Source organism: Euleptes europaea, chromosome 15, assembly GCF_029931775.1.
Source record: "Euleptes europaea isolate rEulEur1 chromosome 15, rEulEur1.hap1, whole genome shotgun sequence".
Lineage (NCBI taxonomy): Eukaryota > Metazoa > Chordata > Lepidosauria > Squamata > Sphaerodactylidae > Euleptes > Euleptes europaea.
This window is the reverse complement of record NC_079326.1, coordinates 31,084,621-31,097,538: the sequence shown is the minus strand read 5'-3', so window position 1 is coordinate 31,097,538 and position 12,918 is coordinate 31,084,621. Positions and strand designations below refer to the sequence as shown.

The 12,918-nt window shown below is 42.7% G+C and overlaps 1 protein-coding gene across 1 annotated transcript in view; it reads left to right on the top strand.

Annotated features, from left to right (window-relative positions):
• The window catches only part of ACVR1 (activin A receptor type 1), a 98,742-nt gene extending 91,679 nt beyond the window's left edge, over positions 1 to 7,063 (top strand). Inside the window, exons 9-10 of the mRNA XM_056861256.1 lie at positions 4,290 to 4,420; positions 6,349 to 7,063. Coding sequence (XP_056717234.1) covers positions 4,290 to 4,420; positions 6,349 to 6,483 — 266 coding nt within the window. The 3' untranslated portion in view covers positions 6,484 to 7,063. The remainder of the gene's footprint in view (positions 1 to 4,289; positions 4,421 to 6,348) is intronic.
• The last annotated feature ends 5,855 nt before the right edge of the window (positions 7,064 to 12,918 follow it).

Genomic DNA, 12,918 nt, shown 5'->3' with positions numbered 1-12,918 from the left:
AGTAGTATTTCCTGTGTACCAGGGAAATTTGGTAAAATGTGTAAGGTCAGAACAAATTGTTATACCTTCTGGCCCTTCGTTTGACCAGCTGTGGTGACAGGACAGTACTATGATTAAGTGGCTTCTGGAATTTTCCACAGCAGTTGAAATAGTAGAAAGGCCCACTTGCTGTTTAAGAACGTGACATTATCCATACCTCTCAAGACAACCTGCTCAGTTTTCTCAGGGGAGAAAGTAGAACAAGGAGGCACACAAGGAGGCCTTCTGGATTCCTGAAACAATGGAAGGGTTACTGGACTAAGCCCATTGACATAAATGAGTGGACCAATTGAAGATATATGGGGTGAGAGTTTTTTTCAGCCTAGATGACCAGTGGCCATTGCACTCAGCTGCTGGTGAAGTCATGGCTCCATGTTTTAGGTTGTTGCTCCAAAATGTGGCCTGCCTCACTTATCCAGTCAGTAAGTGTGTGGCTTGAGAAGCTTCCCTTCTTTTTTAGTAGGTGCTGTGTTGAGGTGATGGATCTTGTTATGTAGTAAGTCAGGGGTCCCCAGCTTCTTTGAGCCTGCGGACACCTTTGCAATTTTGACAGTGTGGTGAACACAGCCACAAAATGGCTGCTGCAGGAGGTGGAGCCAGCTTTTCTTCAGTCACACAGTGAAGATCCTTGCACTGCTTCCAAAGCAACAATTTTTTTAAAATCTGTATGGCCAATCAAAAGCCCCACCTGGTCCTGCCCACTTTCTAAAAACACTTGGCAGGGGGCAGGAAAGATGTCAGCAGGTGCTGTGATGCCCAAGGGGACCCCTCTAATAAGTAAGTAATGCCTACATACCAGGAAAAACATAAGCTCTGAGGGAGGAACTAGAACAAAGAAAGACTGGTGGCAGCATGATGTGTGTGCCTATGTACTTTTCAGCCCTATGGAATAAGAAGACAAACCCAGAGTGACAAATGCATATTCACATTGTGTGTGCTTAGACATTTATTTATTTTGGTATTTAAATTCTCCTTTTCTCCCCAGTAGGGACATAAAGCAGCTTACAACAGTCTTCTTCCCCCTCCATTTTATCTTTACCACAGTTATCCTGTAGATTAGATTAAAGGTGTAAATGACCCAGTGTTACTCACCACAATCCTAGCCCCACACATTGTTCCTCTTCTTTACTGGAACATTCTGGGGGAAAATGGCCTGGCTTGTATAATGAAGAAAGTCTTTGCTGTGTTCAGGACAAATTCGATGCGAATGCAAAAGACTTGTAAGAGAGAGGGAGGGGAAGCCAGACATCTGATCACAAATGTCCAACATCATATCTAATTTGACTCCTCATGCATGAGAACTTGAAAGCAGGTTGCCTTGAGAGGAAGACGAAGAACAGTAGCCTTGAGCAGTTCCCCTGTCTGCTCTTTCCTTTTGCAATTTTGATTTTATAGATGCTCCCAGACAAGTGGCCTTATCGATTGGGGGGGAGGGGGGCTTCCATTAGAGGTGAAGTTCTGCGCTGGCTTGAAGAAGAGTTGGAAGATGCAGGTCCTGTTCAAAGACTCCACTTATGGGCCTTTTCAACTCTGACCTTGCTTTTCTCATCTCCCTTGTGTTGAATAACACCCTGCTAAGAGCAGTGAAAAAGTTTACATGCTGAGATTTCAGAGATCCAGGTAGAAACCTTGAGAGGAATTTAAAGACACTTGTCTTCTAGAAGATTGAAATTATTATCTAGGCCAAACAAATTGGCCTGTTAGACTGTTTTGCAGATTAGCTCTCATGGGTTTGCGATGCTTCTTTAAAGTAATGCATTTTCTCTTCTGTTGGTGTATAAGGAAAAGATGTCAGAGTTCACATTGATAGTGTTATGACAGTGTAGATCAGAGGTTACAGCGCCTTGTTAGCTCTCATAGGTAGCTCTGGAGCCAGAAATATTCCCCTAAGACATAATGCTTTGGCTTCGTTAAGTGTGTTTAAAAAAAAAATTAGAGTAAAAGCCAGACAACTGCGGTTTCTACTGTAATACAGTCAACAGGATAGTTTGTTAAAATGAGCTTATTAATGTTTATTGTATAAGTAGATGTCCTTGATAGGACTAAGATTGAAAGACACGCAATACAAGAAAGGAAACACTGGTTTTATTTTAGAACTGATTTTAATTTAGATTTTATTTAGAGTCAACTTTCAATGAATGTTCAGGCTGGTGCACCAAACAATAAAATAACTGTCAGAAAATGAAGTAACTTACATCAGAGCTGTTAGGGAAAAGCAATGAAAAGCAGCAAGGACAGCCAATAAGTCCAAGTTGCAGTGGGATGTAAGCAGTCTTCACTGTCCAACAGAATGTAAATTGCAGTGAGGTTCAATGAATCCTGTCAGGGAACTTGTTCCAAAATGTGGGTGCCACAACCAAAAAGGTTCTGCTCTGAAAATTAATGGATCTGATTTCCCACAAGAGGGCATGTAGAGAAGTCTCATCATGAAGCGTAAGGTAAGTGGGAGGAGCATATGAAAGGTAGCGTTCCTAACGTATGCTGGGTCCATCCATGAAGGATTTCGAGAAGAAATAGCCGGGCTGTTCTGTTGGGTCTTACTGAAACCCAGTGCAGATTTATTTTTATTTTATTTGACTTCAGTTACAGTGCAATCCTGAGAGGGGTGGTTGCGACAGACTTGGGGGTCAGCGCAGCTGCCAGGTGCAGCAAGCCGAAAACGTAATTGCCCTGTAAACCCTGTGAAATGGAGGAGCTTCACAGGGTTTACAGGGAAATTACATTTTCGGCTTGCTGTGCCTGGCAAGGCCCTTGCAAGTTTGCGCCGGCTTTCCCGGTGTGAAAGGGCTCAGGAAACTGACTGAAGTCCGCCCCACCCCTGGGATCACCCCCTTTGGCAAAGGCGTGAGCCCTTGCGCCAGGGAAATGCTGCCATGGCGGCTGTGCCGGCAGCAATGTGGTGCTTCCGTGCGGCTTTCCTGCACTGGCGTTAGTGCCACTTTTAGCTGGTGTAAGTGGCGCTAATGCTGGCGCAGGAGTCGCGGCGGCTCCAAAGATCTTTTACCTCTCCTACCCCGAGGATTGCTCTGTTACTTTTTGCCTTTCTTACTGAAATTCAAGGAGGATATGTAAGAATGGGATACACTCCGCATAACCAGTTACAACCATGTTTGGATGAGCTTCCGGAAGCCTAGGTCTAAATCAGTTCCAGAAAATAAATCTGAACACAACCGGGGTATAAAAAGCAGCTTCTGCATTTCATAAATATTACATTGATGGGTTTGCTTTTTCTTTTTTTTTAAATTCATTTTTAAGGGATACAGAAAAAGAGGGGGAAAGACATATAGGAAAAATATAACATTTCATTCTTTGTCCTTGCCCGTGCAAGCCCGCTTTTCCCAATCTCACCCCCTACTATGACCTCTTATAAGAATACAAAATGTGGTTGGTGAGTCTAAACTCATATAACTTCATTTTAATTCTATACATCATCATTTATCTTCCTACTTTACTTAAAAACAATCATGTACTTTAAAGCAATTATATATTTGATCTTCAGCTAATATTGATGGGTTTGCTAAAGCACATGAACTGGCAGGGAAACTTCTGGGAACTGAGTATTGGTCTGGTGTGGGTAAGTTAGAGAGGCAAGGATAAGGTCATTTTGGCACACATGTACACATAATATAGCAAAGCCTGCACTGTACCGAAACTGACAGTTTGAATGTATTCACCTCACTGACCTGACAGAAAATCCATCCATATTGTATGGATAGGTGGAGCTCCAGCCAGGGCCTTGAAGCGTCACCATTATCTATTGCCAGATTGGTGCCCTTGGGTATTGATTGGCGTTTATTGCTCATCCTGTGGGCTCCTGGCCATGCTGGAGCAATAGCATCCAAAATTAGACCACTGTCCCTAAAAGACTCTCAGTTAAAGCAACAGATATGTAAAGAGAATAGGGCAATTAACAGGGACTGGTATATAAATAAGATTTACAGAATTATTTTAATAACTTTATTGTAAAAAAGTAGCTGCGTGGGCATCATGGCGATAAATGACTGTCATGTTTGTCCAGATTTTATTGGGCTTTGTCCTGCCAGTATTCTCCTCTCCCAGCATTAAAAGTTCATTGTGCTACTAGGATTTCATTTCATAATACTGGTGGGATGTCACAATTGCTTCACATGGGCTAAGCCTGCTAATTAGTAAGCTGCTGAACTTTGCATTGCTAACGATGAGTCTGGAATATATCGATGCTACATCATGAGCTTGTTTTGTTTTTTTCTTTCCTCTCTTCTTCTTCCCAGGCATTGTTGAAGACTACAAACCTCCTTTTTATGATGTTGTTCCTAATGACCCCAGTTTTGAAGACATGAGAAAAGTAGTCTGTGTGGATCAGCAAAGGCCAAACATTCCAAACAGATGGTTTTCTGACCCTGTAAGCATGGCATTCCATAATATTTTATTTTATAGCCTTTTCTATCTGATCATCTGTTTGTAAATCAGGTGCATTTTCCATCTCTGTTTAGATGAGACTAGATGTGTCAGAGGCTGCTGTTTTTATTTATCATTTGTCTTCCCTGTTTGTGTGTCAAGCAGGGCGCACGTTTTAGCATGGGCACATGGGGCTGAACCCTCCACTACCCTACCTATGGTCCATCATTCAACCAATGTTCCTCAAGGTTTAATCTCTATGAATACTGGCACAGAGCTGAAGTGAGCAGGGAAACTGAACATCAGATCATGGAGAGGGAGGCAAGGAAGGGAGTAGTCCGTTTACACATAATGCCCATTTTATAAAATTTTATTTCCTCATCTTCTACACACACATGAAATACACATGAAGGTGCCTTATACTGAGAGCATTGGTCCATCAAGGTTAGTATTGTCTACACAGACTGGCAGCAGTTCTCCAGGGTCTCAGATAGAGGTCTTTAATCACGTCACCTGATCCTTTTAACTGGAGATGCCCGGGATGGAATCTGGGACTCTGCATGCAAAGCAGAGGCCATCCACTGAGGCACAGCCTCTCCCCCAGGATATGAGTACAGTAGCACCATAGAGACCAACAAAATTTCTAGGGTATAAGCTTGCAAGAATCAATTATGTGTTGAGTTTGACCTCAAGAGTCCACTTGGAAAAGGGTGGTACTGGAATATTATGCTGCTGCTGGGACAATTTAATTCTTGCCCTGAGAAGACCAAAATTTTCCCTTCTCAGGGAGCCCCGTGGCGCAGAGTGGTAAGCTGCTGTACTGCAGTCAAAAGCTCTGCTCACGACATGAGTTCAATCCCAATGGAAGTCAGTGTCAGGTAGCCGGCTCAAGGTTGACTCAGCCTTCCATCCTTCCAAGGTCGGTAAAATGTGTACCCAGCATGCTGGGGGTAGAGTGTAGATGACTGGGGAAGGCAATGGCAAACCACCCCGTAAACATAGTCTGCCTAGTAAACTTTGAAATGTGACATCACCCATGGGTTACCTTTTACCAGGGATAAGTATGCACTACACTTGAATGCTCCAGACCTATTTTAAAATGAAGGACGCTTTGGGAAGTTTTAGAGCAGAAGTTGTGGGAAATAGAATGGGCTTTTAACTGTTATCCTGTTGTTGTCTTTTCTTTTACAAAATCACACCCAAGCAGCTTTCATGTGATCCCCCCCCCCCGTGTTTTTGGAAACACCAAGGGTGTGTGTGAGAAACGGAACTTAGGGGAAATGGTTAAGTGCTCCTTCCCTTGACATTCCTGCTTTAAAAATGAAAAGCTGTTTTGGGGCAGGATGAGTTTTGAAGTTGATACTTGTATGTGTTGTACAGGTAGGTTCTGCACAGATGGAGATTAAAAGAAGAGAGGCAGTTCATTGGATTTGCTGAAGAAGTCAAGTCCAAGGCTGCTTCAGACCAGAGCTGCCTTGGGAATTTATTAGAGTGCTTTATTATTGGAAGTGTGTAATCGGTCAGATGGTGTGGGTGACAAATATGTATCTGTGTAGTGAGCTACTTCAAATAACTTTTCCAAGCAGCTTCTGTGTCACTTCCTGTTTGTGTGAAACATAATCAGTGGGAAAAATTTTAGGATACCACACAGAACCACAGTTATCACTAACCGTGGTTTTGGAACCAGGCAGGAACCAGGAAAGGCATTGGCAGGCTCCATGTTGGGTGCTCCTATATTAAACCATAGTTAACCGAAACCAAGATTTGTAAACATGGTTCTGATTCATATATAGACCATATATAGTGAAGCTATCTTAACTGTGATTTGGGTATGATGCCTGGCTGTGTAAGCTCGGTCCACAAAATCAGCTGTGTGCCAGTATTTTGCTGATTTTTTTTGGTCTGAATATGTGTTCTTTTTTTTCTTTTCAGACGTTAATGTCCCTTGCCAAGTTGATGAAAGAATGCTGGTATCACAATCCGTCGGCAAGATTAACAGCTTTGCGTATAAAAAAGACCTTGACCAAAATTGATAATTCCTTAGATAAAATCAAAGCTGACTGTTGATAATGAACACACTTGATGCTGGAAAGACACGACGTTTGCTGTCCAGCACAGGGAAACAACTGGGTGAATTCTAAGACTCGGTCCCAAGTGGCTTCATAGATAGGCAGAAATCATTTTACCTGACCCAGCTGTTTGAGAGGAAATGGAACCGTTTGAGCCTTAACTGGTGACACTCATATCATTTTACAAATGGCCAATCTTTAAAGACTTAAGCTGGATCTATGGTGGCCTATGGAAGGAAGACACAGAAATCCTAAGACAAGATTGGGGCATTAAAACCATGGCTTTTAATAGCATTTTTTAAATTTTGGAATAATGAAACGAACAAGTCAGTTGTCTCCTTGTGGCTCCCGAGCTCAACAAATGGACACAGTCAATTATGATCGGCAATATTGCCTGTGCGTCTCTTTTTTATTGCACTAGGGATTCTTTACATTCTTTACTTGCACTGTTACTGTTAATTTTTAAAGACATGACTTGCCAAAAAAGTTAAGATTGGCTTATGTATTCATCAGTCTGTGTTTATGAATTAGGAGGAAATCAATTGGGGAAATTGAATCTGTAACTGACATCTTTTTTTTTAACTGCATTTTTACATATGTGTACTGTTTACAGTAATGCTGGACACTAGGAATTGTTTATAAGGAAACGTTAAGAATTTATTTATTACTAGTGCACTTAACAGTTTTAAGAAAACTGAGGAAAGTGCATACAGTTAAAAGCTTATTTTTATGTGGCTTCTATCATTATTTCTTACGGACGGTCTAACCCAAAACGGTTCCTCCCTTCTTCCCCTGTATTATCAGTTACACATTTTAATCACTTTCTTTTAAGTGCTTCACATTTTATATGTGTGTGATCTGTAACGTATATTTTCAGTTCATAATATACAGAACATTTATATCTATATCTATATATCAAAATATAAAGCCATTACCCACATGATGCCACATCTAGTACCTTATTGATCTAGAGGAGGGAAGGGAAGCAATGAAGGGAAGTGAGATGGAGGTTATAGGAAAATGCATTTTTTCTTCGCAGCTTATAAGTAATGTGCATTTAAACTTGTATTAGGAAAAAAAGCTGTATTTTTTACTTTACTTTTTGTATTTAGCAGTTATTTGTATACATGAAATAGAATATTTTCAAGTCAGTTTGGAAGGAAACGTTCCCTCGGTTGATGCCTTCCATGGCATAAGGTAAATATAGTACATGGTTGGCCTCGCCGGATTATGTCCTAAGATTCCCATCCCTTGCTCTATTTGTAAGCGAGAATTAAAGCCAACAGACAAGTGCATCGGCCGACACATGACTGAGGAACCTAAGTGTATTCTTTCATACAGGTGATGCTGATGCTGAGGGGATGGGGGTGGTCCATGCCAAAGCCGGAACTTCACAGTGAAGGGAATTGTTGTGTAGTGATACCTGAACAGGTTGGATCACGGACTTTTTCACCATGGCTTTTTATCTTGAGTTTCCTGAGTAAAAGGTTTGATCCCAGTGCCTTGCTTTGCCTTGCCTTGTGACTACACCGGTGTTTTCCCCTCTGGAACCCTCTTAAATAACAGCTAAGGGGGCTGAATGTAATGGTGGTTGCTCTATAACCATTAAACCAGCATAATACTAAGAAGAAAATGAGCTTTATTTATAACGGGTGGTGTGAAAAAGACAGGCTGCTTCCATTTTGCCCCGTTTGCTTTCCTGTGGCCTTCAGCTGCATCCTTTTGGGGGTGAGCATGCAAGAATGTTTTAGTTGGTTCGCTGCTGTGTAAAATGCTGCTACAGTCACCAAATGAGGGAGGAATTCTAGTCTGTCATGGGAAATGTCATCGTCGCTGTCCTGAAGTTCCTGTATCTGTCCACATTTGCCGTGTGGTTTGGCCATGGAAAAATAGCTCCAAAGACTCAAAGGCAATGTTTTACTTGATCACCTGCTGACATGCTCCAGATTCATGAAGGATAGGTTTATCAATGCCCAATAGCCTTGAAAGCTAAATAGGAACCTCCATCTTCAGAAGGAGTGTGTTACTGAATACTAGTTCAGCAACAGCAGGGGAAAGTATTATGCCTAGTTCAAGGGTTGAAATTAAATCAAAAGAATTTCCGTCTAGACACCAGGAAGAATTTTCTAACAGAGCGGTTCCTCAGTGGAACAGGCTTCCCCGGGAGGTGGTAAGCGCTCCTTCCCTGGAGGTTTTTAAGCAGAGGCTAGATGGTCATCTGTCAGCAATGCTGATTCTATGACCTTAGGCAGTTCATGAGAGAGAGGGCATCTTGGCCATCTTCTGGGCATGGAATAGGGGTCACTGGGGGTTTGTGGGGGAGGTAGTTGTGAAATTCCTGCATTGTGCAGGGGGCTGGACAGAGGCTTCTGGCTACTATTAGAAGTAGGATGGTGGGCTCTATGGACCTTGGATGGTTGTTTTATGGGGTGTGTGTGTGTAAAGTGTTGTCAAGTCGCAGGCGACTTATGGCGACCCCTTTTGGGGTTTTCATGGCAAGAGACTAACAGAGGTGGTTTGCCAGTGCCTTCCTCTGCACAGCAACCCTGGTATTCCTTGGTGGTCTCCCATCCAAATACTAACCAGGGCTGACCCTGCTTAGCTTCTGAGATCTGAGATCAGGCTAGCCTGGGCCATCCAGGTCAGGGCGTTTTATGGGGTAGAACCAGCTAAATCAGTATGTGGGGAAATCAACTAAAATACTTCACGGTATGCTTTAGTGTGTGGAGAGGTGATTTACATAAAGATGTATTCAATTGTACAATAGATGGACCATTGGTCTGATCCAGTGCAACTGCTCTTAAGTCCTGTGGTCAGAAGTGGTGCAGTCTTAAAAGGGCATTAGGAGGGCATTTTCTACGTGTTTGAAGCTGCACAGGTGCATGGTCATGACCTCAGAATGGATTCAAAGTGTGAATAAGGAAGTGAAGTATTAGAAGAAGAAAATAGTTCATTTTCAGGCATTCGTTTCTAGTATTTCCATGGCTTTGAAGATTTAAGGGCCAATATTTTCTTTGGGGAGTCACAGTTCAGCCAAATAATGTTCATTTTGTTAAAATTAAAGACAACCAGAAGGATGGAAAACCAGGAGAAACTGAATTGTGGAGTTTATTATAATGAACCTTTCCAGGGAATCTGGTGGGGGGGATGACTTTAACTGTAATACGTTTTTGGTCTGTTATGGCTCATTGGTTTGGAACCAGGCATATAACTCTTTCCAGAAGCAATGTTTAAAATGCACAATAACCAAATGTCTTTAATGATTATGCTGTTGGGAAAGAGACTGTCCTGCTGATGTTATCATAGAAGATCACTTTGTAGTGTGTGAACTGAGAATGCAAGCCACCTTCTTGGGGAAACTTAATGGGCTGATTAGGGTTTGCCAACCTCCCGGTGGTGGCTGGAGCTCTCCCAAAATTGCAGCTGATCTCCAGGCTACAGAGATCAATTTCCCTGGAGAAAATGGCTGTGTTGGAGGGTAGACTCTATGGCATTATACCTTGCTGAGGTTCTTCCCTTACCCAAACCATGCCCTCTTTAAGATCTGCCCCAAAATCTCCAGGAATTTTTTAACCCAGAGCTGGCAACCCCCAACCTAATCCTCTGCATGTTTACTCAGATGTAAATCAACAGGAATTCCTCCCAAGAAAGTACACCTTTTGGATCGCTTCCAGCACATCTATACCCCTACAGGTCTGTTGCTTCAGATTAGTATTAAAAGTCTGCTACAAATTTACTTCCGTTTGATGCATTTCAGTATACATGGAATCAGTACGTATAGAATCATTTTGTCGCTGGCTTGGCTGCAGACACAGTAGGAATATGCTGGAGTTTCAAAATGGATTTTCTTTGGAAAAGAACAAATGAGATTTCTTAAGAAAAGAGCAAATGAGCCTCTTAAATTCTAAAATCTTTGTGAACAGAAATCCTGTATTAAACCAAGAAGGCCAAAATATACTTGATACTAAGCAATCAATGATCGATCCCCTGTATGTAATTTAGCTTCAAAAAGCGGCTGTGTAGGGTTAGCTGTAACCGTTTATCTCATTAGAAATCCCCTCAACCCATTTCTAGTTCCATTAGAGCAGCGGTTCCCAAACATTTGGAGTCATGGAGCACTTTTCAGGAGAGAAATTCGTCACGGAGCACGAATTTCGCCTTGCACCTGTATACTAAAGTGAATGACAGCAGCATTTTTCTTTCCAATCTCTTCCCAGAGCACTAGGAGATGTTTCGCAGAGCACCAAGTGCTCCATGGAGCACAGTTTGGGAACTACTGCAACAGAGAAAAGAGAGAGCCACAGTTCAGGAACTTGCCATTTTCCCCCCTACCACAGCATCAAACAGCTTGGGGAGGGGGTCATTGCTGAGAGTCAGTGTTGTATAGTGTACAAGGTAGTCCCCTGAGCAAGCACCGGGGTCATTCCCGACGTCACATCCCGATGTTTCCTAGGCAGACTTTGTTTACAGGGTAGTTTGTGAAGGAAATGGAGTTTTTCTTAAGAATGATCCTGAGATCTTATTAAGGACTAAACAAAGTGAGTTTATTCAGAAATCACAAACTTGGTAAACGACTGAGAGACAGGCTTATTTCTAACTAGGGTCCATAACTAACAGGGAAACATGCGGCCTGTTGCTCCTCTCTTTCACTGTAACTAGAAGGAAGAGTAGGGGTGCATTATGGGAACAAACAAGAACATAGGAAGAGAAGGGAGAAGGATCACAACCTTTCTATCTAACTCTCACACTTGCTGCTCCCTGCTGATCTTCCTTTCTTTAATCAATCTTTGTGCACTAGACATTGTATTTCCAACAGTTTGCCATTGCCTTCCCCAGTCATCTACCCCTTACCCCCAGCAAGCTGGGTACTCATTTGACCGACCTCAGAAGGATGGAAGGCTGAGTCAATCTCGAGCCAGCTACCTGAACCCGACTACCATCAGGATCGAGCTCAGTACTGCAGTTTACCACTCTGCGCCATGGGGCTTAGAGTACTGGAAAAGTTTGAGGAGACCCAGGTCTGAATCCCCACTCTGCCATGGAAACTCACTGAGTGACTTTGGGCTGGTCGCTCCTCAACTGAACCTCCCTCACAGGAGTGGTTGGGTGCGTAAAGTGGAGGAAGTACTTTTGTGCATCAAAACGGTGCCGTCATGGCAATCTATGTGCAGGACAAGTATTTATTTTAGTTAATTTCTAGTCCACCCTTCAATTCCAAGGAACAGCAATGGTGCAGAGTACTGTAAAAATAGAATTAAATTCCCATCAAAAATGCAACAAAATTTTTTAATGCTTGGTCCTCTTCTCCTTTACCAACTTTGATGTGTGAATTTTAGCTCACTTTTTGAAGTACTTTTGTGCATTGCCTGTTGTCCATTCCGTAGCTATAAAACACCTCAACATGAAATGTGGGCACACAAATGCCACAGGGATGTACCACTAAGGTTGCAATCCTCAGCACGGTAAGCAGTAGTAGAATCATCGGAGTGGGGGGTCCCTCTTCATTCTTCCTGCCTTGAAGAAGCCTTAAAATAGGACATTTGTGGCAAGTACCCTGATCTGGGCAGCATCCAAGCCTTAAGGATGAGTTTTACAACATCTCTGTTGTTGCTAGTTTCCCCTTCATATTGGTAGCTTTATTTTGAAAAGATGGGGGCTGGCAAGGGAAGCACAGGTTGGCGGTGAGCCCTTGATGAGCTGAGCTGGAGCTTGGAATAGCGGGCTTGGCTCATACTGGGTACGAGGGGTGTGTGTACGTATATTCTTTTCATAATTAAGCCCCATAGGCACCCTGGCAAACCCTGGCAATATCACGAAGCCTAATACAGGTGTGGTATAGGAATCATGAACAGGTCGCCATGTGATTTTCAAAGTGCATTAGTGTGCATCTGTTGCATAGAAACTACTACTACGAAAATGGCAACAATAAATGGAAGAAACGGAAGATTGTAAACGAGTTTTATCACAAATGGATAAACTGCTAGCAAGCAAAGTCCTCCCGAGTACAATGTTCAAAAGTTGCAAAACGAACAGAGACCAGGGGACGTTGCCTTTTGACTGACAGACTTGATCCATTTTCCCTTCTCATAAGAACATAAGAAAAGCCCTGCTGGATCAGACCAAGGCCCTTCAAGTAAGTTCAGCAGTCTGTTCACACAATGGCCAACCAGATGCCTCTAGGAAGCCCACAAACAAGACAATTGCAGCAGCATCCTGCCTGTGTTCCACAGCATCTAATATAATAGGAATGCTCCTCTGATACTGTAGAGAATAGGTATGCATCATGACTAGTATTCCTTCTGACTAGTAGCCATGGATAGCCCTGTCCTCCATGAACATGTCCACTCCCCTCTTAAATCTTCCAAGTTGGTAGCTATCACCACATCCTGGGGCAGGCAGTCCCACATATTAACTATGCGTTCTGTGAAGAAAC